The 25,245-nt window shown below is 34.4% G+C and overlaps 3 protein-coding genes and 1 pseudogene across 3 annotated transcripts; 1 reads left to right on the top strand and 3 right to left on the bottom strand.

The window, feature by feature from the left end:
• Nucleotides 1-1,485: 1,485 nt before the first annotated feature.
• LOC131855377 (uncharacterized) lies at nucleotides 1,486-2,061 on the bottom strand. The gene has a single exon (XM_059206636.1). It carries the CDS (start codon nucleotides 2,059-2,061, stop codon nucleotides 1,486-1,488), a length of 576 nt encoding a protein of 191 aa, XP_059062619.1.
• A 3,630-nt stretch (nucleotides 2,062-5,691) lies between these two features.
• Nucleotides 5,692-6,774, bottom strand: LOC131855265 (uncharacterized). The gene is made up of 2 exons (XM_059206509.1): nucleotides 6,730-6,774; nucleotides 5,692-6,273 (listed from the first exon to the last, which is right to left on the bottom strand). Exons 1-2 carry the CDS (start codon nucleotides 6,772-6,774, stop codon nucleotides 5,692-5,694), a joined length of 627 nt encoding a protein of 208 aa, XP_059062492.1.
• Nucleotides 6,775-10,208: 3,434 nt separating this feature from the next.
• On the bottom strand, nucleotides 10,209-16,083 carry LOC131855293 (protein FAM136A). Its single transcript, XM_059206547.1, has 4 exons — nucleotides 15,906-16,083; nucleotides 14,523-14,642; nucleotides 13,754-13,852; nucleotides 10,209-10,494 (listed from the first exon to the last, which is right to left on the bottom strand). The coding sequence occupies exons 1-4, from the start codon at nucleotides 15,990-15,992 to the stop codon at nucleotides 10,357-10,359; spliced, it is 444 nt and encodes a 147-aa protein (XP_059062530.1). The 5' UTR covers nucleotides 15,993-16,083; the 3' UTR covers nucleotides 10,209-10,356.
• Nucleotides 16,084-18,888: 2,805 nt separating this feature from the next.
• Nucleotides 18,889-19,706, top strand: LOC131855240 (uncharacterized; annotated as a pseudogene).
• Nucleotides 19,707-25,245: the final 5,539 nt, after the last annotated feature.

A 25,245-nucleotide genomic window follows, 5' to 3' on the forward strand; every position in this document is an offset into this window, starting at 1 on the left:
ATGGCGCTGCCTGAATTGTCAAGGGTTATTATTACGTACAAGTTTGTAATAATTCAGTAAATAACTTTGGAATAATTCTTTATAATCTATACAAGAAGCTTAATCCCATATTTAGTAGAGGTAGACTGTAAAGGGTCGGTTGAGTACGTTTGAAGTACCTCAGTCTCATCTCATCAGTAGGTTTGCAAGCTGAGTTTCAGTTGTAGGTTACAGATAAGGCACTGACATTACAGGATAAGAGGCATAACAGCTTAGTCTTCTGGAATGGTAACGCTTAAGTGGTATCACAGGCATTAAATGTTAACGTGATGTACTTAGTTTTGTTCATGAACATAGGCGACGGTGACCGTTTACCATCAGGGCTGTTAGTCAGCCTTTCCGATTTTCCGATCTCAAAAGAGATAATAGTTTCTTGCTCATTCTTCTTGTGATGAATCTGCATTCCGAATGAGTGGTAGAATAAAAATCTTATTCTGGATACTAACCACTTAAAACGTTTTGGACACAACATATAGGTAGTCTAAAATGAATAAATATGTGAGAATCGAAACTGCGACCATCATAATTTATAACATCAGTAAGTCATCGTCAGTAAACCAGAAATTAAAAGCAGTTAACCCCACTTAATTAACACATAATGTACGACTTACTTTAGATTGAAATCAGTTTTTCCTTCATCGGAAAAATTGTCAGCAACATTCAAATTTTTTTTTTATATTTACCAGATTTTAACTCACAACCTTTTGAGTGTAATTAGGATAATAAAATAAACTCAAAATAAAAAGTAATAAATCAATATAAATAGTAACTTTATTATAACATTTATTATATAAATCAGTAAGTATAAATATACATAATATAAATATAAATAAGTATAAATATACAAAAATTACACGTACGGAGGAGTATGTAATTCGCACACTTACAGTTTATATAGAGAAGAAGTGCAGAAGGCTAATATTATTTAAAAAATAATACACCAAAAATACATTATATCAATGAAAAAAAACATTACACACACTACCATGTATTTGACACACACACGCGAATGTACGAGTATACTCTTTTGTTTATTTTAGTCTGTGGTCAAATTGAGAATAGATTAATATCGTCTTTAATATTTATTGCCAATAGAATCACTAACAGTCGTATCAACGTTTAAAGAACATAATAGAAGAACATGGAATGGGAGGGGACGCCCTAAGAAAAGATGGATGGATTGTGTGAAAGATGATATGAATAAAAGAAGAGTATGTTCAGATATGACGACCGATAGAGAGCAGTGGAAGAGAATGACATACTGCGCCGACCACAAATAATGGAATAAAGGCAAGGCAATGATGAATACAAGAACATGGAATATGACAAGAGCTCCACCGACAAGAGCGCAGCTCTTAAATTATGAATGAACCTTAATAATGTTCAAATTAATAATTTAAATTAATTAATGGTCGAATTTCGACTGGGTAACTAGTTATAACAAATCTACAACGATGGCGGTGGAATAGGTATTTTCCTTAAGAAATGACTCCGTACTTGCGTAGGGTTAACTGGCGGTAACATATTCGAGGTTGGCGGTGCCATTGCTGAAACAGGCGACGCCGCTGGCAAGAACGGATTAACAATTGGCGCCGGAGCTGGGTATGCACAAGGGGCAGAGTACGGATAAGGGTATACTTTATTTGGAACTACAGGTTGCGAACAGGGTACAGAAAAAACTTCGGGTACTGGCGAAACACACGGCGCCATTGGCATTGGCACTGCTATTTCTTGTATCGCTGGTACTTCTATAATTTGCTGACCGATAATTGGACGGGGTTGTAGTTTTAAGTCAGCTAGTGATCTCATTGGCAACTGTTGTATTGCCTTTGGCACGGCTATTTCTGGCTTTCCAATAGCGGCTATTTGTAGCATTTCCATCGCTTTATTAGCGCTGGTCGGTGATAGAATGTTTCGGAGTATGGATGCCATTTGATTTTGTCGGCTGCTCGCGATCGCTGCCATTGCTAACTGCGTTATGGAAGCAATTATTAATAAACAGGCTAGTTTATTTTTTGCCATGTTAATCTGAAAAATAAAAAATATTTATGTCATTTGACGGCCTCGGTGGTCTAACAGTTTAGCACACCGCCTTCCTTCCGATGTCTGCGGATTCATTCCTCGAACGGTATAAACATTTGTATTCATGACTATAATTATATAGATTTGTCTGGGTGTTTCCTATACATATTTACAAAAAAATGTATATAAGTATTTATGTTAGTTGCCTGGCACCTATAATATACAACCTTTATTTAACTTGGGACTAGTTAGTGTGAATTGTCCAGGATTATGATTATTATGCAAGAAATGCTGCAGAAAATGTATAACAATATATCTGTACTGAATTATAATAAATTAAAGGCGTAATTATAAAAAAAATATATATTTTTATATCTAGCACAGCTATTAAGCAGATCAAGGAAAAAGTTAGAGTCTTGTCGTATTAAAAACTAAAAATATTGATGCAAAATCGTAAAAAATGGCATGAGCTCCACCAACTAGAATGCGGTGCTTAAATTATGAATTAAACCTAGATTAATATTTGAGTAAAGTCATTTATCGTCACGCTACAATCTTTAGGAGACGAGCAGAAAGAAGTTGATATAATAATGTAATTACTTACCTATTACAATTAAACAATACGTTTGATGCGTTGACAGATAAAATAGCTCTTTATATAAAATGCATATATCGCAATTTCAACGATATATTAACATGATTGCAAGAGATAATGTCAGTTATTTCATTGACTTTATCTGAAGATTACTACATTTTAGATTCATAGAAAAAAAATGCTATTACCTGATTTTTTATTTCTTTTTTTCATTTGATGTCCTCGATGGTCTGGCGGTTTAGGACAGCCCCTTACTTACGTTGGTCGCAGATTTGATAATTCGCATGATGGATTTGTATTCTAGGGTGTGATTGTTTGTATCGGTCTGTGTGTTTTTTGTGTATATAATGTATGTATTTACTGAATATACATATTTATCTATATCTATCAGTTGCCTAGTACCCATAACACTAGCTCTGCTTAGCTCGGACTAGATGACGCTGTGTGTTTGTCCGGAAATTTTATTATTATAAATGTAATGTTAAATGGCAAAAAAACTGGCAGCCCACCTGATGGTAAGTGGCAATCGTCACCTATATACATGTACAGCACTACAGACATCACTTTATCATGTGACACCCGTGATATCACTATTCCAGAGGAATAAGACGTCACATTCGAAGTTTCTTCTATTGATTCACAGATGCCACTAGAGGGATAAGAATATCAAGCTAGCACAAATCCAATCAAATCAAAATATCTTTATTTTGATTTGATTTGATTGATAGCTTTTTTACGAACTACTCTAATGCTATTGGCCACAGCTGGCCTTTACAACTTCACCGGACGTTAGGGGGCGAGTGCAGATGGCACTCCAAACCCGCGGAAGGACTTATGGAGCGGCTGATGGCCAACTCCTGCTTGAGGGATACGACTTTAGTCTGAGGGCATCACTAGGGGTTCGAACCTCGGCTCAGGCCGTCGTAATTTTGATCCCCGTTTAAATTGGACGGGGAATCGATTGGAGGGGTTGATTGATAGCACCCTCTGTTATTTATATTAGTACTAGCTGTGCCCGCGATTTCACCCACGTGATATTTATACTCTTGTATACTCTTCCTTTTAAGCCTTAATTAATTTTTTAGTATAGGCCTCCTTCCATCCTCTCCATTTTATTCTATTTAAAACTATACTCTATGGTTTTAAAATTAGATGCATTTACTTAACTTAAGTAATTGTGAGTACAAATATGTTTACATAACAATAACATATACATACTTAAAATAACTAAATAGATTTTTTTATTCGTTTCTCTGGAAGGATCTATATCACAGTTAGGTTTATACTAATCATAGTCTATATGTTATTCTGAAGTATATGCTGCATAACTGTAAAGTTTCAAGTAAATCTGTTCAGTAGTTTTGGCGTGAAAGAGTAACAAACATTCATCCATACTCATAAACTTTCGCGTTTATAATATTATTATATTAAGATTAAGATAATTCATAATAATCATCATAATCATCATCTCAGCCCGGAAGACGTCCACTGCTGAAGAAAGGCCTCCCCTAAAGATCTCCACGACGATCGGTCCTGCGCTGCTCGCATCCATTTCCTTTCAGCGATCCTGACTAGATCGTCGGTCCACCTTGATGGAGGCCTTCCCACGCTGCGTCTTCCGGTCCGCGGTCGCCACTCATCGCCCCAACGGCCATCTGTCCTATGAGCTATGCGCCCGACTAGCTCGTTCAAACAAAACTTTTAGCTTTAGTATCTTATATAAAATTCTCGTGTCACAATGTTAGTTACCATACTCCTCCCAAACGGCTTGATAGATTTTCATAAAATTTTATATGCATATCCAGTAGATCTGAGAATCGGCTACTATCTATTTTACATACCTCTAAGTGGTAAGGGATATCCACCCGTAAATATATATATATTTTTTTTATCTATGTCGAAACATAAAATTTATTATTATTTATGATTGAAAAAAACATACAACCCTAAATTTTCATCCATCTATCACAACCCCTATTTTTTATAGAGTAATAACGCTATAAAAATTATAAATTTATATGGCAAAACACCGTTTGCCGGGCCAGCTAGTATTAATATAAATATTCCACTGGAATATCATATATAGAGGTATCGAGACTTTATGCTATCAGATCTGGTGTCAATGAGTTGAGTTACCATTGGGCGAATACTCGATCTGGGCTCTGTATGAAGTAGAAACCTTAGTTATTACTGTATTAGGGAGTGGAAGGGGATTGTTAATGTGGACTGCTGACCCCATTGCTGGCAATACCATTTTATGTTCACCTCCACGCCGTTCCAACAGGAAACCATCGATAAATTCATGCTGCATTTGTTACGATGGACTAACTAACCTGACATGTGTACATTAGTATGATTGGCTGTATTGATCTAGATTTTTTCTAAATGTATTATTTATTTGTATAATAGTCTGTTGTCTGATACCTATAACACAAGCTCTGCTTACCTAGAGGCTAGATGGCGATGTGTAAATGGTCCAGGGATATTATTATTACTAAATATTAAAAAAAAACCTACATAATACAAAATCTACTGAACAGATTTTGGTGAAAATTTTTAGTAATATACATTCTACATCGGAATAAAACATAGGCTATTTTAAAAGATATTATTTAAATTGGACGAAATATAATGACAAAATATGTTGAGTAAATGTTATAATGAGGAAGTTGCGCGTGTCACCTAGTAAATAAATAATTACAGTAGGTAGGTAGGTAAAGAGTATATAGTTATGCGTTTTCTCTTTAAACCTGAAATTGGCCGATTGCGAGACAAATTTGAACATTTCTGTTCTTTTTTTTATACTACGATGGTGGCAAATTTCTATTATGACAGCCAAGTATTTGCATTTTTAAAATTAAATTATGGCACTATTGGAAATAATTTTTGGTTGCTAAGTATACACATACAAAGAAGTAAACTACAGTTTATTGTTTTTTTATTCATAATTTATTATTTTTCTTTCTTGTAACATAAAAGACACATAAATATTATTATCAATATTGAAATATGATATTTTTCATAATGAATTCATTTTACAAAAATGGCGGCTGTACTACCACTTGTCTTAAATATTTCGTGCATCCCAGAACAGGTGGGAGTGGTGGCAAAGTACATCCGCAAGTGGGTATTCCACATCCGCAAGATGGCGCTGGTTTTATGGGTGTAATGTACGCACCACAATCACAATTTGGTACTCCACAACCACAGGCAGGAGTAGTATAATATGTTGGGGAATCTAAAACTGTACATCCGCAGTTAGGTACGCCACATCCGCATGAAGGTAAACCTCCACAAGTGGGTATATTACATCCGCATGAAGGTATACCGCATCCACAGGACGCCAGCTCAACACCGGCCGAGAAAAAGCCATTAGATCCACAAGATGGTACTTCAACCGCTGGTGAGAAGTATGTGGGAACTTCAATAATACGTGGTGAACATCCGCAGTTAGGTACCTTACATCCGCAAGCAGGTTCTAGTGGTGCCAGTATAGGTATATCCGGAATGTAGGGTAGGTTTGCGGAACACCCGCAGGTTGGTGATGCAACTCCCCCAAGAATGGGTAAATTTCTCAGCGGGCTGGTTTTTTTCAAAATTGCTCCATTTGTCTGTAGCTGAAAAATAAATATTACTTTTTAAATACGATTTAAAGAAATAGCCATAAATTAGTCTCTACTATTAGGAACGCAGTATTTCAATCGTAAATTAATAAAATACATTAACCTAACCCAATAATCGAACTGAAGAGCCCAAAAGTCTGGAAATGTATCTATTATTAACTGAATCAATGAAGGTCTCAATATTTTATTACAATGAAACTTTTACATTTGTGTATTAAAGAATACAAAAAAAATTGTGCTTATGTTTAACTAACTCTCCGGAAATGAAAACACCTATAACAATGTAATTTAAGCTAAGAGATGATGGCAGATTCAACTTCAAATGATTAAAGAGTTCAACGAAATGTAGGCATAACGACTTGTAGATTTACCATAATGTGAGATTAGTAATACTTCTAACTATACCACCTAGAATTATAGTCGTAACTATATCAATATATGTATACTCACAAATAAACAGGCGGAAAACAAAATATACAGATATTGTGAATTCATCGTATCAGTTTACAAACTATAATATAAACTTACAGTGTATTCTCTTGCCTTTTATACCTATTTAATGATTACAAAAAAAATTACATACAATATCTATGGATTTTTGTAATTAATTATTAACAATAATAGATAATATTCCTGGACAATATGACTCAAGATATACAAGAATTTTATCAAGCAATGCACAATATGATGCCTCCAGTGTTGTAAGAGTGTAAATATTGTAATGTGTCGTTTAGTATCAGACAGGCCGTATAGAAAAATAGAAATAATCTATGTTCAAATACATAAACTTAATATAAGTAATTTTGAAGTTTTTTTACTATTATATCATTCATCCGGAAAGCTGAGTATTAATAATAAAAAATACTTTTATAAGTCTCGGTAGTCTAGCAGTTTAGAACACCATCTTATGTACGATGGTCGCGAGTTCGATTCCTCACACAGTACAAATATGAGTATGATTGTTTGTATTGGTCTGGGTGTTTTCTATGTTTATTATGTATGCATTTACAAAAAATGTATTTGTGTATTTATCAGTAATCTAGTACCCATAACACAAGTTGATTCTTGATATGCTCACATTTTGCTGGGTGAAAGAATCTCAAAATACATAAAACTATTTATCTATACATACTACACACATAAATAAAATTCGAGTGTCTGTTTGTAATATTGAAATAACCGTTTTTTACTACACGCATATTAATATAAATACGGTACATACACCAAAATAATATTTTTTACAATTTTTGTATGTCTGTCTGTCTGTTTGTTCCGGCTAATCTCTGAAATAGCTGGACCGATTTTGACGGGACTTTTTTTGGCAGGTAGCTTATGTAATAAGGAGTAACTTAGGCTACTTTTATTTTTGAAAAATAAAGTTAAATTCCACGCGAAGTCGCGTGAACGGCTAGTTCTGAATATAACAAAAGAAAACCGAATTGCGTGTAATTATAAGAATGTAAACTAAGTTGTAAACTCTATTGGCGGGAGGAGGAAAAGGTATAGTACGTAATGTGGACTAATAAGCACATTGCTAGCAATTTAAGTATTGTCATATTGACTTTCATGAAAATTTTAAGTGAATTTGCCACGAATGGTTGACTGACCTAACCGCAAATTCATCTTATCATCCTCCACTGGTACCCTTAACCCTTTAGCTCAGACGGGTAGACTATTATTATCAACCAAAAATACAATGACTTCCGATGTGATTTTTTTAACTACACTTTATCTTCATTCTAGCCAACTTATTCATAAATAATGAGATGGCAGGCTGGGTTACTTTAGTAGCCTGGCTCTACACGCAAAACGGCCCAAATGACAGACCAATTTGCGGAAAATGGAGTCCAACCTACATTACATTACATGAGATGACAGGCTTCCGCTAGTGCCCCAGATTGTTCGGCCTATTACTATGGTATTGTTGGCATTACTTGTTGGGCCATAACTGTGTACATATTATACTTTGGTCGTCAAGTTGCGTATTCCAATAAAATAAAAATCTTCCCCATTTCACGCGCGAGATTTAGCGCGGGAAGGTCAGCCCGCGCCATCTTATTATTGCATTTTACTATGTAATATTATGTTATCTGTGATTTTACCATTTTTTGAACTCTTTCGCGCGTGATTCAGAGACTGTTTCATGTCATTCGCTTTTTAAAATTTCATTTTTTATTAGTTTTTATAACTTTTTGTAACTCTATAATTGTCTTTGCTCCAGTCAAATGTCCGCCATTTTGCAATAATTCATTATTATAAAAAGGCGCTAAATAACGCACGATTGGAGGACGCGGGACTGCGCTCACTGGCGGTGCGAGCGTTTCTCGTTCTCTCTGTCTACATTAACATGCTTATTCTTTCCTGCTTGAAAACCGATTCACTGAAAGAGCGTACGTGTAAAACCTACCTGCTACGTTTACATTCAGCCGCTTCCCCTGCCACTCGCGCACGAAAAACCGACAATCGAGGGAGCGCCGGGCAGCGCGAGTGGCAGCGCCAATGGCATGGGAAATGTTTCCACTCTGGCGCTACTCACTTCCCTGCTCACTTGGGCTGAGTGTAAATTAGGCAGAAATAAGTAAACAGTGCGCGGGGTGCTTTCTTGTTCTCTTATTCTGCATTTACATGCACATTCTTTCCTGAGTAAAAGCCGATTCTTGCGTGAAAGAAGGCAGCTATTAGACAGAAATAAATTAAAACAAAGTCTTAAGTAACAACTCTTTATTCTATTCTATGTACATATAACAAGATATTATACAACTAAACAATTATTACATATCTAAATTTGAAACAATGTAGTTATTTTTGGCTTGTGATTTTTTCATCGCAAATTGGATTAGATACCTTATGAAGTGATGTGATATTTTGTATACAAAATCGATTATTTCTGTTAGCAAAATAACCGGTTTTTCCATAATCGATATTATTTTCACAACCCTAATTTTACCCTTTGCCTTCAGGTTTCTTGTTTCTATTTAAATCTATACTTTATGGAATTAGGTGTCATATTGCGTAAGTTAGTTTCATTATTTAATTGATTTATACTATTGTTTAATTCCGCTATCATTAGCATGTGTGAGACCTCAGTGCGGAAATCTGTCCACCACGACTGGAAGACTAACAGCGCTTCCGGAAGCAAAGATCAGATTTCCGCATCGAATATTTGTTTTGAGTGGCGCACTGGTTATGTATATTCGAAATACAGATCCAATCAAAAGTAACGGGCAAATTGCCTGATATCGTTTAAAAAAAATTAAATATATATAACTCAAAGGTGACTGACGTAGTGATCTATCAACGCACAGCCCAAACCACTAGACGGATCGGGCTGCAATTTGGCATGCAGGTAGATGTTATGACGTAAGCATCCGCTAAGGATTTTGATTAGTCTACCCCCAAAGGGATAAAATAGGGGATGAGTTTATATAAAACTTTGTCAATTTTAAACCGATCAGGCTAAGAATTTGCATACATAAAGCTACTATGACGTAGGCATCCCCTAAGAAAAGATTTTGATAAATTCCACCTATAAGGGGATAAATTAACGCGACCGAAGCCGCGGGCAAAAGCTAGTGTTATATAAATACATTTTAAAGTGTACCTACTTAGAAACCTAAATAACAGTACCCAGTGCTACACAAATTATTACATACTACTTAAACGCCCCAGCTACGCACGGGTGCATTACAAATATTTTACGTCTTATTCTATGCGTAAAACGTATGTATTACATAAATCTTCCTCTTAAATTACTCTATCTATTCCTGAAAACTGTATTAAAATCTGTTGCGTAATTTTAAACATTTAAGTGTACAGACAGCGAGTTTATTTTATATTACACTAACGACCCGTCCTGGCATGGCATGGATACATTACGAATCTTTAAATTTCTCGACACTTATGCAGCGACACCTCATCACATCACATATAATGCTATAGTGTTGAGGAGATAACAACCGCGCTACATACACATTCAATTCAGAAAAACTGACAATATACTAAACAGATTTTTTATATAAGCCAGTTTCATTTGAACACTGTCGAATTTGTTATTGCTATGGGAGTATGGATTTAATATTATTCGTTCTTCGGTGGGGGAGGTTTCCCGCTGGCCAGGACCTTCTTCATCGTCTTCATCATGGTGGGGATCAGTCCTATATGCTTATCAACGCATTTGACTGCACATTTCTCAAAATCTATTGTGCACTTGTCAATCTGAAATAAACAGTATATTTATGAGTTTTGCTGAAGCAGACTATATAAAAAGTGGTCTGTGTGGGTGTCACCACACAAGTGACCTCTATGTCACTTGGTGTGTCAAAAAGTCAAAGAATTAAGAATTTTGCCAGTGCCTTGTTTGTACATTTTCGCGACTGTTTGTAATTTGATGAAAAACTAAACCCAGATAGAAACTAACGAAGAAAGAATTATCCGTGAAAGTACTAGGAGAAAAGATCTGCAATCCCAAATGATTCCTAAATTCACAATAGTTACACACAGTACGAAATATCAATCTGTAAAATTGTTTAATAATTTACCAATACATCTAAAAACTGTTTATAGTTTCACATTGTTTAAGTCCAGATTGAGGTCATATTTATTGAATAAGTGTTACTATTCCGTAGATGACTATTATAATACGGTCAACAATATGGTTTCACCGCCGGCAAGTCTACCACTGACGCAGGTGTAGCGCTGATAACACATATTTTCCAATCATGGGAGAAGTCACAGGATGCACTCGGAGTTTTTTGTGACCTATCAAAGGCATTTGATTGCGTGGATCATAAAACACTTTTGTACAAGCTCGAACATTATGGTATAAAAGATAATGATCTAAAATTAATGAGAACTTATTTAGAGGATAGGGTCCAAACTGTAGATATTGACGGTATAAAATCTAAGGGAGCTAATATTGGAATGGGCGTTCCACAAGGGTCAATCTTAGGCCCCTTTCTCTTTTTAATTTACATAAATGACCTTCCCTTTATGGTAGAGAAAATTGCAGATATAGTGCTGTTTGCGGATGATACTTCGTTAGTGTTTAAAATTGGACGTCAAACTAATCAATTAGACGATGTAAATTGTGCTATGTCTGCTATATTAAATTGGTTTACATGTAATAACCTATTATTAAATTCCAGCAAAACAAAGTGTATAAAATTTACACTTCCTAATGTAAGACCAATAAATACACAGTTATTGCTTAATGACGAAATAGTAAATTTTGTTAATGATACAGTTTTTTTAGGTATAACAGTGGACTAGAAATTACAATGGGGGCCCCATATTTCAAAATTGGCCAATAGACTCAGTTCAGCTGCATATGCAATTAGAAGAATTAGGCAATTAACAGACGTGGCGACGGCTAAACTTGTATACTTTAGTTATTTCCATAGCATTATGTCATATGGTATACTACTATGGGGTAAAGCAGCCGATATAAATACTATATTTATTTTACAAAAGAGAGCCATACGTTCTATTTATGGTATGGGTTCAAGAGAGTCATTACGTCAGTGTTTTAAAGATTCAAATATCCTCACCGTTACTTCACAATACATTTATGAGAATATCATGTATACACGGAAGAATTTAGACAGTTTTAGAAAACTTAAAGACTGTACAAATAGAAGCTTACGCAATAAAAATAAGCTAATTTTACCTAAATGCCGCCTGCACAAAGTCAGTAATTCATTCTATGGTAATTGCGTAAGATTTTATAATAAACTGCCAGAATCTGCACTAAATCTGACAGAGAGGCAATTCAAATCTTATATTAAACAATTTTTATGTAAGAAAGCCTATTACAGGATAGACGAATTCATAGAAGACAACATATCAAGTAAATAATTAGTTTATTAGCATACAACGTTATAATTTGTTTATCTCATTGCTTTCTTGATTCAATTATTTTAGAAATATGAAAGCGTAGCGGGTTTTGTATTAATTGCCGCATGCATTCTTATGTGAAATGTGAATACTATAAACATCAGATGGCAATTGTGAGTAGTTATGACGTGGTCTGGTGTTTTGAGTAGTCATGCTCACTAAAATGTCCAGACTTGTGGCGGCGTGGTGGGCCGGGTCATTGGGCTCCCTAAAATATGGTCGAGCGCAGTGATGGCTGGCTCATCCGTCATACTCGTGAACGGGTGCTGCTTGTAGGGACTGGTCTGCTCTAATCACTATGACTGATTTCCTCTTATTAATTGTTTAACCAGTTGGTTATGTATTCAATATTTTTTTCTTTTTGAGTATTTAATTGAATTAGTGCTAATCGGTGGTTTGTATTCACACACTTAAACTTAAATTGTAAGTAAGAATAAATTATTTAAAAGAGCAACACACAAGTTTCTTGCTTGTTCTTCTTGTGATGAGACAGCATTCCGAATGAGCGGTAGATTAAAAAAAAAAAAAAAATATGACTATTCAAAAGTGCTTCAATGTAAGTTTATTTGAATAAATGATTTTCTATTCTATTCTATTCTATAATGATGGACATAAAGACTTATGAGGACCCACTGCACTATGCTGGCTGACATACCTAGATTTAATATTTAAGTTGCAATTATGTTGTTGACAAAAATTTACTGTAATGTTGGAATTATGTTATCCTATACATTATTTAAATGTGTTTATTAATTTTAAGAATTGTTACGATTAGTTCTAATAATCGGGTTGACATGTTAAAAAACGAAACTCCCAAAATAAATTTAAATTAAAAATAAATGTCACTTTTCGCAGATATTTTTCAAGTCATCAAGCATATAATATTTTTCAACACACTTGCTCATAAAGTGGATCTAATTTCACTGGGTTTCTATAAATAAAAACGGTCATAAAACACGCGGGAGTTAAGTGTGTAGAAACGCCTAAATTACGCTTCGCAAACAACTAATATGCAACAGTTCAACAATACAAAATGTGCTTAGTACATAAGAATATAGTTGGTGGTTTGTATTTATTTGCATGTTTCGAATTGGAAATGTAAAGTTACAATATTTATTTCAAAGAGCAACACGCAAGTTTCTTGCTCGTTCTTCTTATGATGAGACATCTTTCCGAATAATGGTAGATTAAATGGATGTTATCATTCATTATGACTATCCAAAGTGCTTGAATTAAGTTTATTTCAATTAATGATTTTCTTTTCTTCTCTTCTATTCTATAATTATTTGGAGTTGTAACTTCTTTGTAAATATAAAGTTTTCTTTATAAAGAAATCCGCCGCCATCCTTCTTATTTCGTGCATTATAAACGCAAATAATGATGTTGTATTGGAAAAGCACACTATTTGCTAATTTTCAAATTTCGAATTGAAAATTCAGCCGTGCGCTGATTTAAAAAAAAGTAAAATGGCGGGAAAGCAATAGGTGGATATGAACGACTTTATTGAAAAAAAAACTGTTTCAATTATTAAAAATAAATAAAATATAATATGATTTTTTAATGATTATTTCTTGATACTCACAGTCTCTTGACTTGGATCTGGACCTAATCTGTCTCGTGCTGCGTCATTACAGTCCATTACACATCGTTGCAGTCTGTTTTGGAGATGGTTAATTTCACCCTGTAAAATAAACAGATTTCCATTACTAAACTATTTTTTTTAAATCTAACAAGCAGGCAAGGCTACCTATGTTTGTTTTTTGGTTTGGTATTTGTGTTTTCTTCAGTCAGAAAGTTCTGGAGTCAGTCAGAAATATTGGTATTAGTCAAATTAGAACTCACAACCTCTTGAGTGTGAGTCAGTGTAATAATCCAACATTCTATATACTTACATACTAGTAGCCCGGCCACAGCAGCCCAGCCATACATTGTTGTGGCTAGGGTCCTTACAAAATGGGGGGAAAGGGGATTATCAGTAATGTGGATTGATGCTCTCATTGCTAGCAATCTACCATGTCAGGTTAACCTCCACATGGTTCCCCCTGGATACCATCATGATAAATTCTTGATGAATTTGTCACAATGCGCTAACTGACCTGACCTCATGTTTACCTTATCATCCTCCACTGGTGCCCCGCCAGCGTAAACTGTTAGTGCAGGCAGGTGCACCATTTAATTGTCATTCATTGCGACTATTAATTATGATGTAATCTATCTTTCAATTTAGACATCACATTGCACACAATGTGCGAATCAAATTTGCAATTATTTCAGTAGTTTAGGAGTCCAACGCGGTTCGCGGACCAACAATATGACACTTAATTTTTATATATGTATAAAGATATGTGTACCTGAACATAATTATTGGCCTGGTTCAATGAAGTCGTGCAATTTTCTATACAGCCATGCACTCGTTCCAATGATGACTGTTGGTCATCACAGCATTTAGCTGCACAGCGGTGCATATCACCCTGAAAAATTAAAGTAATATTTCTTACATTTTTTTTTATTTTTAAAGTAATATCCTACTCTTTCTTTCTGAATACATCCTTTTGCCATACATTTTATTCCTGCATGTGCATTCCTAAATACATTTTTGTATACATTAGGGGCCAAGCAAAATTGCAGCAGATAAATTATTACTGCTGCATATGAGCACCTGCAAGTCGACAGCGTTGTGAGGAAATTAATTCAGAAAAGTCTAGTAGGAAGCAAAATGGGCATCTGGAACCAAAAAATGGAAATGTGATAATAAATTTATATTAAGTGTAATGCCAGTATTCCAAAGAGCTATGATATTTCTCAAGATGGTCATGGCCTTTTGTGCTGCATACCATAGGTGGTATATAAAGCTTGACCGTTTAGAAAATATATTATTATTATTATATACTATCACCATCTACTATCATCAAATCCAGACTACAGTTTCAGTTATCAGAACACCTAGTGTTGTTGTTTCTAAACTGTTATTTAAAACCATAAACCACACCACTGTGTCACCCTAAGCATGACATTGGCAAAATCACTGACATCATTTACTGGAAGCCTTTCAAATTAAAAGAAAAAGAAGAACTGTTGTTTTAAAGTCCATCAAATTTATTTATCTTAAATTTCTTAAATTTTAGATTACATTCATAAACTTTATTTTCCTTTGCCAGCTTTTAATCTCAAGATGATGTGTTAGGTGCTGCTTGTCACAACTAATGTTATTCATATTTGTTCATTTTTTTAATCTTTTATATAATTGGTAAACAAGCTTATGTGCCTACTCATGGTAAGATGATAAATACCTAGTGGATTTGTTATAATGGGCTAACTGATCTGACCTCATGCTCATGCTATCATCCTCCACTGGTGCTCCACTAGCGTAAACCGTTAGCGCAGGCGGGTACACCATTCCATTATTATCCACTTAAAAAGAATTGACTATTTCCATGAATAGCATTATGAGAGCTATACGTTGCTATTCCAGAAGACTAAAATGTCATGCCTCTTATATCTTCTCTGCTTATCGCTCTCTTCAACCGAAACAGCTTACAAAAGAAACTGATTGGCGGTTAAAATAGATGAGACAAAACTACTATTTGTCTAACCTATTTTAGCCGCGAGTTAACTTGAAGAGTTTCTATAAAGACTACCTCAATAAATTATTATAGTTTTTTCTATTTGTAGTATCGGTATTACCAATTATTGCATAATGCACTGGAAGCATGGATCATCATAACCTCACTTACTTGCATTCGCCTTAGATAACTCCTGTCCAACTCGTTAACCAAGTTGGTCATCTCCTGTTCTATCCTATATTTTTGTGCTTCAACCATTTTGATGGATTTAATTTATAAATATTATTAAAACATTAAATTTAAAAGAAAAATAAATTGAGCATTTGACAAAATGACAGTCGGCAACACAGAGTAGTTTTCTCTCTGCAATTTTGTGTTTGACGTTTTACTGACAATATGACATTGACACTATTTTCCAAAAGCAAAAAAGTATACGGCCTAATATTCTAAATAATAATAATAATAATAATAATCATTTATTCAGCATCATAATACAGAGTAAAAATATAGAAAACTTAAAACCTAATATCTGAGCTGAAAGGGCCTACACTCAGCAGGTGCTACAACGTGTCACTTTTTTTTTTATACCACTTAGGTGGCAAACAAGCATACGGCCCATCTGATGGTAAACGGCTACCGTAGCCTATGGACGCCTGAAACACCAGGGGTGTCACATACGCGTTGCCGACCCTTAAGAAACCTTAATATACATTTCTTGAAAACCCCCATGTACCCCATGTACCCCCATGTCACTGTAGCGCTGATGATAAATGAAGGGACTCTACTTGTTACCTAAAGAAACTGTATACTTTCATACAGAGTTTCATGTATGTAGTACCAAACTAAGATTTAGAAGGACCATAACAAACTAAAGGTTGGCTATTGATGGGTTCAATATGTCATCACCATTTGGCAAAAACCGCCAGCTTCAGAAAGTACAGTAGGTACCTAAGTACAGGATTAAATCATGATCCACGAAGTGCAATAAAAAAGTAAAAAAACAACACATTTTCGAATGCTTACGATTTTTAATCAATGCATAGGAATATCATTTACAGTATAACAGGTTTCACAAACGGCACCAATTCGGAATACAAAGGTGTTGCCAGCTTTGAACAGCTGCACGGCGGGGTGATGGGTACATAAGCGCCACCACAACCGCAGTTATATGTTGAAGCAACTAATGGTCCAGCTGCGGCCTCGTAACCCAATCCGCATGGTAATTCCGGTATTACTGGTGGTAATATCACCTCGTAGTTAGATTTACACGCACATGGTGGTGCAAACGTTTCGACGAATGGCAACACCGGTTTCGTTATGATTGGAAGTCCATTCGGAATGTAAATAGCTGATGCTACCTGAAAAATATAAAATATATTTTAATTTGATATTGTTTCAAAAACGACTATGAGATCGTATAAATCTATTATTTTCTAAACGTTACTTGTAATCTTACTTATACACCCATATCTTAAACCTATCCACCAAATGAGAGAGAAGGGAGGGTTACACAAAACAACAGCATTCTTCAACCCATACATTGACGCTATTACGCTATTATATATCAACATATTAGGTATGTGAAAAGTTTACTCTAATCACTTCTATGGTTTTAACGAACAGATAAACAAATTAATTCTTTAACCAATAGATAGCCACGTCATTTGTGAGTGTCAAAGTCTATATATTAACCCGAAAACTGAAAATACTTTTTCGAAGTATCCGGAAATGTATATCGGCCAACGAAGTGGGCACGAGTCCGATAGTATTGTATAATATTAGGCAACTGGGGGGTTGGATTGTTAGTAATGTAAATATTATTCGTGTTATTTATGTTAAATGTTGTGTTATTTATTGTTAGTAATGGTACCATTGCTCGCAATGTACCATGTCAAGTTTCACGTAGTTCTTCTAAGAAACCGTCGTGATAAATTCCTGGTAAATTTGTCACAATTGGTCAATTGACCTGACCTTACTCATCCTTTTATTTTTGATTGGTGGTTTAACAGCGCAGGAGAGTGCACCATTCTAATATAATCCATTAAAAAAACTGCTTATTTGTATCTTTTTAATTAAAAGAGGCAATGTTTGTGACTCTGGATGTTCGGGCTAATCTCATCTGCTACTATAATTTTTTTTTAAGCAATACGATTTATCGACCAAAAGTTATATAGAATTACTCTCCGAATAAGAGTGTATCTGCAATGAAAAATATTGTAAAATGGGGAAAATATCCCGCTAACGATGTTTCACAAGTCAGCTATGTAACAATAAATTTAAACTTTGATTAATAATTTTGAAATTAACAATGCTTAGTTGCAAAATAATCGATCGGTAGTTATCTAAAAATGACGAAATATTGATTTTATTATTTATACTAGGGTGACGGCACCAATAATGAACAAGACCCTTTTATGGACACTTAAAAAATAATAATTAAATATTAAGCTAGAACACACTTATTTTTGCTCCAGCAACACCTTAACTCAAACGTCCACCTTTTAGCTGTCATAATGTCAAATGTCATCGAAAACGGCCATTTTGCTTCAAAATGGCTGACCGTTAAATTTGTCGTGTTGGTTGTCGCAAACAAAAATCTGTTTTTATTGTGAAAATCGTTAAGAGAGTGAGTATTGTTTTTTGAAAATTACTTCAATGTCTTTGTTGTTTCCTGTACAATCATGTTATTTTACTTAAAGTTAAAGGATTTTAAAAGAAAATTAAAATTAACGTAAACCGGTAGATTCAATATTTTAATATTTTTTACGAGATGTTCATTACTGGTTTCTAGATTATCGAAACCTCTAGTAATGGACATGTGTCGAAAGTTAACTTTTAGAGTATTTTGTGAGAATGTCGCTTAAAATAATTCTTTATGTCATAACAATTATTTATTTAGTCGTGATTTTTATTTTGGACAACTTCTACCAGTAATGAACATGTGTCCAAGATTGGATATTTTTTTTGTGTCTATAATTGGTACCACTGGATTTCGTAGATGGCGCCAAAAAAAGATTACACCCCTGAGCAGATGGGGCAAGCTGTTGAAGCAGTCAGACAGGGAGAGAAGATTGCTACGGCACCAAAGAGGTGGGGTGTTCCGCGTATTACAATATATAATAAAATATCGGGCAAAAGTCCTTTGGAGTGTGCAATGGCGCCACAAACAGTTCTTTCAAAAGCCGAAGAAGACATTTTAGTGAAATGGTTAGTAGCAATGAGCGAAAAACATTTTCCAGTAAATCGTGAATTATTAATGGAAAGCGTACAAAAAATAATTGTCGAGCAAGGAAGACCTAGTCCTTTTACTAATAATAAGCCAGGGAAAAAATGGTTTCAATCTTTTTTAAAGAGGCACCCAGATGTCGTCGAGAAAACCGCGCAAAATCTTTCCAAATCGAGAGACGATGTGTGTGAAGAAGCTTTGCGAAAATGGTTTTCTGAAATCGAGTCATATTTAGAACAAAGAGGCCTCAAAGACATTTTGAAAGATCCAAGCCGAGTTTTTAATACTGATGAAAGTGCTTTCTTTTTGTCACCAAAAGCAGGCCGAGTGCTTTGCAAACGGGGTGAAAAACACCTTTATAACTTTAGTGGAGACGAAAAAGAGAACCTTACTGTTCTTGTAACAGCTAATGCTTCGGGACAACTTGCTCCCCTATGATTGTTTTCAAATATGAAAGAGTACCGGCGCACATATCAGCGAGCGTTCCCGGTGATTGGGGAATAGGAAAATCAGAATCGGGGTGGATGTGCGGAAGCACCTTTTATGAATTTATCACAAATATTTTCGATCCTTGGCTACAACAGGAAAACATACAAAAGCCTGTTGTATTTTTCTTAGATGGACATAAATCACACCTAACGTTGCATTTGTCAAATTATTGTTCAGAACATGGCATAGAGATAATAGCATTATACCCGAATTCGAAACTTCTATTGTGGAATCTATTAGTGACCCTTTGCCTTTAAATAAGAGAGGATTTTTCAAAATTAAGGAAATGGGGAAATATTTACCCGATTTGTATCTATTATATATATTGAAGTATACTTGAAGTGGAATTGTTTTATATTAAATTGTTTATTAGTTTTAAGAGCAAAGAGTTAAGATATCTTATAAATGAAAGTTAAACTTGAAGTGGAATTCTTTTATATTAAATTGTTTATGTTTATTAGTATGAAGAGTACGTAATATTTCTTTTATGGGTAAGTTGCTAAAGACTGAAAAGCCTACTTTGAAAAGTCGAATGATTAAAGACTGAAAGTAACAATGTTTTTATTTAATCCATCTTCCTTTTGACAAACTTTTATTTAATTTCCTGTCAATACTATTGATAATACATATTCTGTGTCCATAAATGGATGTTCTTAATTGGGGATACATAGTTCAGGGATAGTCCATAATTGGGTGTCCATTACTAGATTTCAGATGTGTATCACTGGGGTTTAGCGATCTCCTATTTTTTCTATTTTTTTTGCAAAATGTATCGGTTTGTAGTAAACAGTAGTAAGTTTACTGTATTCTTTGTTTATTAATATATTTGCCTACTAACTGTCATCCATGTTCACTCAAAAAATCTGATGTTATTCAAAGAAACAAGAAATCGTCTGCTTAAAATGTCCATAATTGGTGCCGTCACCCTATTTTAATTGCGTAAATATGTTCTATCGACTGCGAATGATATCGTTTTAAAATTGTTTTCTTTTTATTGAGGCGGGATTGCACGTGCGGACTAATCTTTTAAAATTAATCTATGTATGGAGTGTAGATGAAGAAACTGTTGCACAGATTAATACAATAAATAAACATTTGTAGTGACGCGAGACAAATATGCACGAAGCTGGGGCGAGTGTATATTAAAAAAAAACAAAAAAACTTACATGAAATACGACGAGCAAAGGAAACAATATTTTAGATGCCATGTTGAATTCACCTCAGTTGACACTGGCCTATTTTCCGTTTTACGCATATATATTATTTCCTATATGGATGTTTGCGTAATTAGTTCGTGACCAACAGGTAATTTAAGTAATGTTTGACCTACTTTGCGTAATGGATGAATAGATGTTGACACAGTTTTCCTGGCCTATCTAAAAAATAGGTATTAGGAAATTGTTTTTCATATATTTCATATGCTTAATAACAGCACATAGCTACTTAATAACTTCGATTACTATGTGAGACTGTCGTATCGTTGTTAACTTCGGTGGTCTAACGGCTTAGCACACCGCTTTATTTCCGATGGTTGCAGGTTCGATTCCTCGCACGGTACAAACATTTGTATTCATTATTATGATTCTTTGTATTTGTCTGAGTATTTTCTATGTATATTATGTACGTATTTACCAAAAAATTCTAAGTACCTATTTATATAAGTTGTTCTAGATGGCGTTGTGTAAAACGTATTAATTTTAGTGAATAAAAAGTGTACAGGACTCCTTACATTTGGGCCGCTGGCTGGTACGACTATTCCTTATTTTTAAATATTTATATTTTATATCGGTTGCTATGGTTTTGTTATTTATTTCTTTTTATTATTCCTTGTATTGCTCTTGCTCTCATATAGTTTGTTACGACATATAATGTACTATCCTTTTACATATTGCATCTTTAATTACCGCTATCGTTGGCTGCAACGACCCCAGCACCCTATACACAGAAATATGTGTATATATATGTATACCACACAAAAAGAATATATGTATCATGACTAGGGTTTACTGATCACTGTAAATCAAATAAACACATGGCAAACATAGTACTGTGTTTAAGAAAATCTGCTAATCTTTGCACATTTCCCATACGGTTTCCTTCGGTAAACTACACATCCTATGTGATTGTAGCCCTCTCTATGTACAAACGAAATATCTCCTTTGAAATGTACACTCTATCCTGAGGAGATAAAAGTCATAGCTTCAATTCTTGTCCCTGACGGGTTTAGTTGGCGAACTTTAAACAAAAGCGAGCACATTATATCTATGCAAGTCGCAGTGCTATAGGTCTTTTAAGCACCAAGTAATAATATAATAATAATAATAATGCTGTATTTCTACAACCACAAGATCTCAAAATTAAAAAGGAGAGCACATAATAGTTGAAGTTCATTAGCTAGGTAATCAAATGGCAGAAAGTTGTGCAATACAAAATGAGGAGCCTGATATCCTAAACTTGGTATTACACCTGTGCTATATGTATCAGTGTTCTCTTCTCTCATGTACTATATATATATATATATATATATATATATATATATATATATAAATATCCCCTTGGGCACTTTGTGGCTCAGACGTGCCGTATAGGTAGTTTTTTGTTGATCCTTTTTCACTTGTTGATCCGGAGGCCTTTTGTTGATCTAATGCCAGATGACCATATGTAAATGTTGCTCCGTTTTGAGCCACAACTGTCACGACGAGTAATAATAATAATTAAGTGATTTATACACGATTTTATACAAATCCACCTTTTTGGCATACGAGCACTTCTTGATCCAATTCAAACGGGCCAATCAGGGTGCAGCATTTGCCAAGGGCTTCCTCATTGGCACGTTTGGGCTACTACATTATGGCTACAGTAACTTAATAATGTCTAGCTAGTATTTCAAGAATAATAGTCTATCTAATCTAAATATTTATAGAAATCAGTCTGGAGTAACGTGACTCCAGATCAAACCTCAATACTTGTTATTTTTTGGACGGGAATCTTTTCTTTTGTAACAACGTTACTGAGCGAATAAAGAGAAGACGCAACGGCGGATCCAGGGGGAGCGTCATGGAGGTCATGGGAGTCATGGGGGCGTCATGACTCTCCCCCCCCCTTAGCCCAGAACTTAGGTAGACCACTAATTGAACTAAAAAATAATGAAACAGCAAATTTTTTTGCACGATCGGAGTGTTGGTGCAGTAGTATTAATTATAATTAAACATTGTTACTTAAAACATAACAGTTAAAGTACTATAACACTAAAAGCAAAATAGGTATTTTCAAAATACTTTTTCAAAATAAATTACCCTTTGAGTTTTTGTCCAAACCTCAGATATTTTATTTATTTTAGGTATATCAATCAATACATAGTATAGCATAGTACAGTCTGTCTGTCTGTCTGTTTGTTCCGGCTAATCTCTGAAATAGCTGGACCGATTTTGACGGGACTTTTTTTGGCAAGTAGCTGATGTAATAAGGAGTAACTTACGCTACTGTTATTTTAGAAAAATAAAATAAAATTTCACGCGGACGAAGTCGCTGGGGCCAGCTAGTCTATAGATATACCGAGATTTAATGTTTAAGTTGCTATTATGTTATTGACAAAATTTTACTGTAATGTTTACTACATGCATATGAATATATATAAGGTACATATACCAAAATAACAATTTTTATAATTTTAGTCTGTCTGTCGGTCTGTTTGTTCCGGCTAATCTCTGAAATGGCTGGACCGATTTTGACGGTACTTTTTTTTGGCAGGTAGCTGATTTATAAGGAGTAACTTAGGTTACTTTTATTTTAGAAAAATAAAGTTAAATTCCACGCGGACGAAGTCGCGGGAACACCTTGTTTTTAATAAAAACATCTTTTTTGTGGTACTTGAGAATGTTGAAGCCTGTTGTTTGTAATATTGAAATAACCGTTTTTTACTACTTGCATATGAATATAAATACGGTACATACACCAAAATAACATATTTTACAATTTTTGTCTGTCTGTCTGTTTGTTCCGGCTAATCTCTGAAATGGCTGGACTGATTTTGACGGGACTTTTTTTGGCAGGTAGCTGATGTAATAAGGAGTAACTTAGGCTACTTTTATTTTAGAAAAATAAAGTTAAAAACCACGTGGACGAAGTCGCGGGAACAGCTAGTGTATAATATATTAGAGATACCTACGTGTTTTTTTATTGATGACTAGCTGTACACGGGATTTCGTCCGTGTTGAATTTAACTTTATTTTTCTAAAATATAAGAAGTTAAATTCCACGCGGACGAAGTCGCGTGTACAGCTAGTTGTCGGTAGTCTAGCGATTTAGCTAGCACACTGCTTTGATTCCTGCTTGGTGGTCGAGGGTTCGATTCCTCGCACGCTGCAAACATTTGTATTCATGAGTATGATTGTTTGTAACGGTCTGGGTGTTTTCTATGTATAGATAATATATATGTATTTACGAAAAAAAATCTTTGTATTTATATCAGTACCCATAACATAATCTTCAGCTAGCTTAACTTGGGTCTAGATGAAGCTGTGTGAATTGTCCTGAGATTACTATTATTACTATAATAAATCTTTTCAAATCAGCCGATGTTTATTTTTGCCATAATACGTGCTGTTACCATGTGATAATATTACGTACGTACTTATTAAACTATTAACTTATTATTAAATTGTTTGTAACGGTCTGGGTGTTTTCTATGTATAGATAATATATATGTATTTACGAAAAAAATCTTTGTATTTATATCAGTACCCATAACATAATCTTCAGCTAGCTTAACTTGGGTCTAGATGAAGCTGTATGAATTGTCCTGAGATTACTATTATTATTAATTGGTACACAGGTAAACTACTAACTAAGTCATATTGGTGTTGTTTGTTATGGTGAAAAAACTAGTAGGTATATATATAAGTTACACGTACAATTTCAAAGACTTATTTCTTGAAATCTACTGGCTATTCTGAAATAAAACTTTAGTGTTTGTATATGTAATGTTTGCATATAAAATATGATTAAAGGTTACCAGTGTATTTACACTTTTACTGAACAAACAGAGTTGTTTAATACTGAAAATATTGTGTGGAAGGCATCAATTACTTTCAGTGCATGTATAGCTTTTCTCTTTTCCTAATTATTATTATTATTAAGTTTAAAGTGGTTGAATTTTACGTAAGGGGTTTTTATACATTATTTCTAATTTACCATTTATTTTAAGTTTTTTAAACTCTATTCATCGAGACCTATCTAATGAGTCCAAACACGATATTTCTGCTGTAAGTTTTCGAAGAGTATGTTCATCATCTGATAATACTGGTGCCAGCATGAAGTCAAGGTTAACAGATAACTAATTACTTTTATTTCGTCAAAATCTTTAGATTACGTATAATAAATTCATAATATCGCTACCTATTCAAATCAAAACAAGTATTAGGTACTTCATGTACTAGTATATAAATTCATCAACACACAAGTAAATGATTTTTAAATATATTCAGAGCCAAAAAATCTTTGTGCATTTAAAAAAATGCCGATACGGATTCACTATTGCAGGAAATTGTTGAAAAAATATATATCGAGTATAAGTATCTACTACTATCGACGAATACATTTGGCAACAACGCATGGTCTCGGCCGGAACGGCAACATCGCATATTAGAATACAAAGATAGTGATAGAAAGAGAGAGACAGTGGATCAGCAATATCTACGGATCGTGGCTGGATCAACTAAGTGTGCAAGTGTATATAAATATATATATATATATACATTTGTCTTTAATTCAAAGGAAATATAAATAATGAACGCA

Source organism: Achroia grisella, unplaced genomic scaffold (genome assembly GCF_030625045.1).
Source record: "Achroia grisella isolate CSIRO2021 unplaced genomic scaffold, CSIRO_AGI_Agris_v1 utg1360, whole genome shotgun sequence".
Lineage (NCBI taxonomy): Eukaryota > Metazoa > Arthropoda > Insecta > Lepidoptera > Pyralidae > Achroia > Achroia grisella.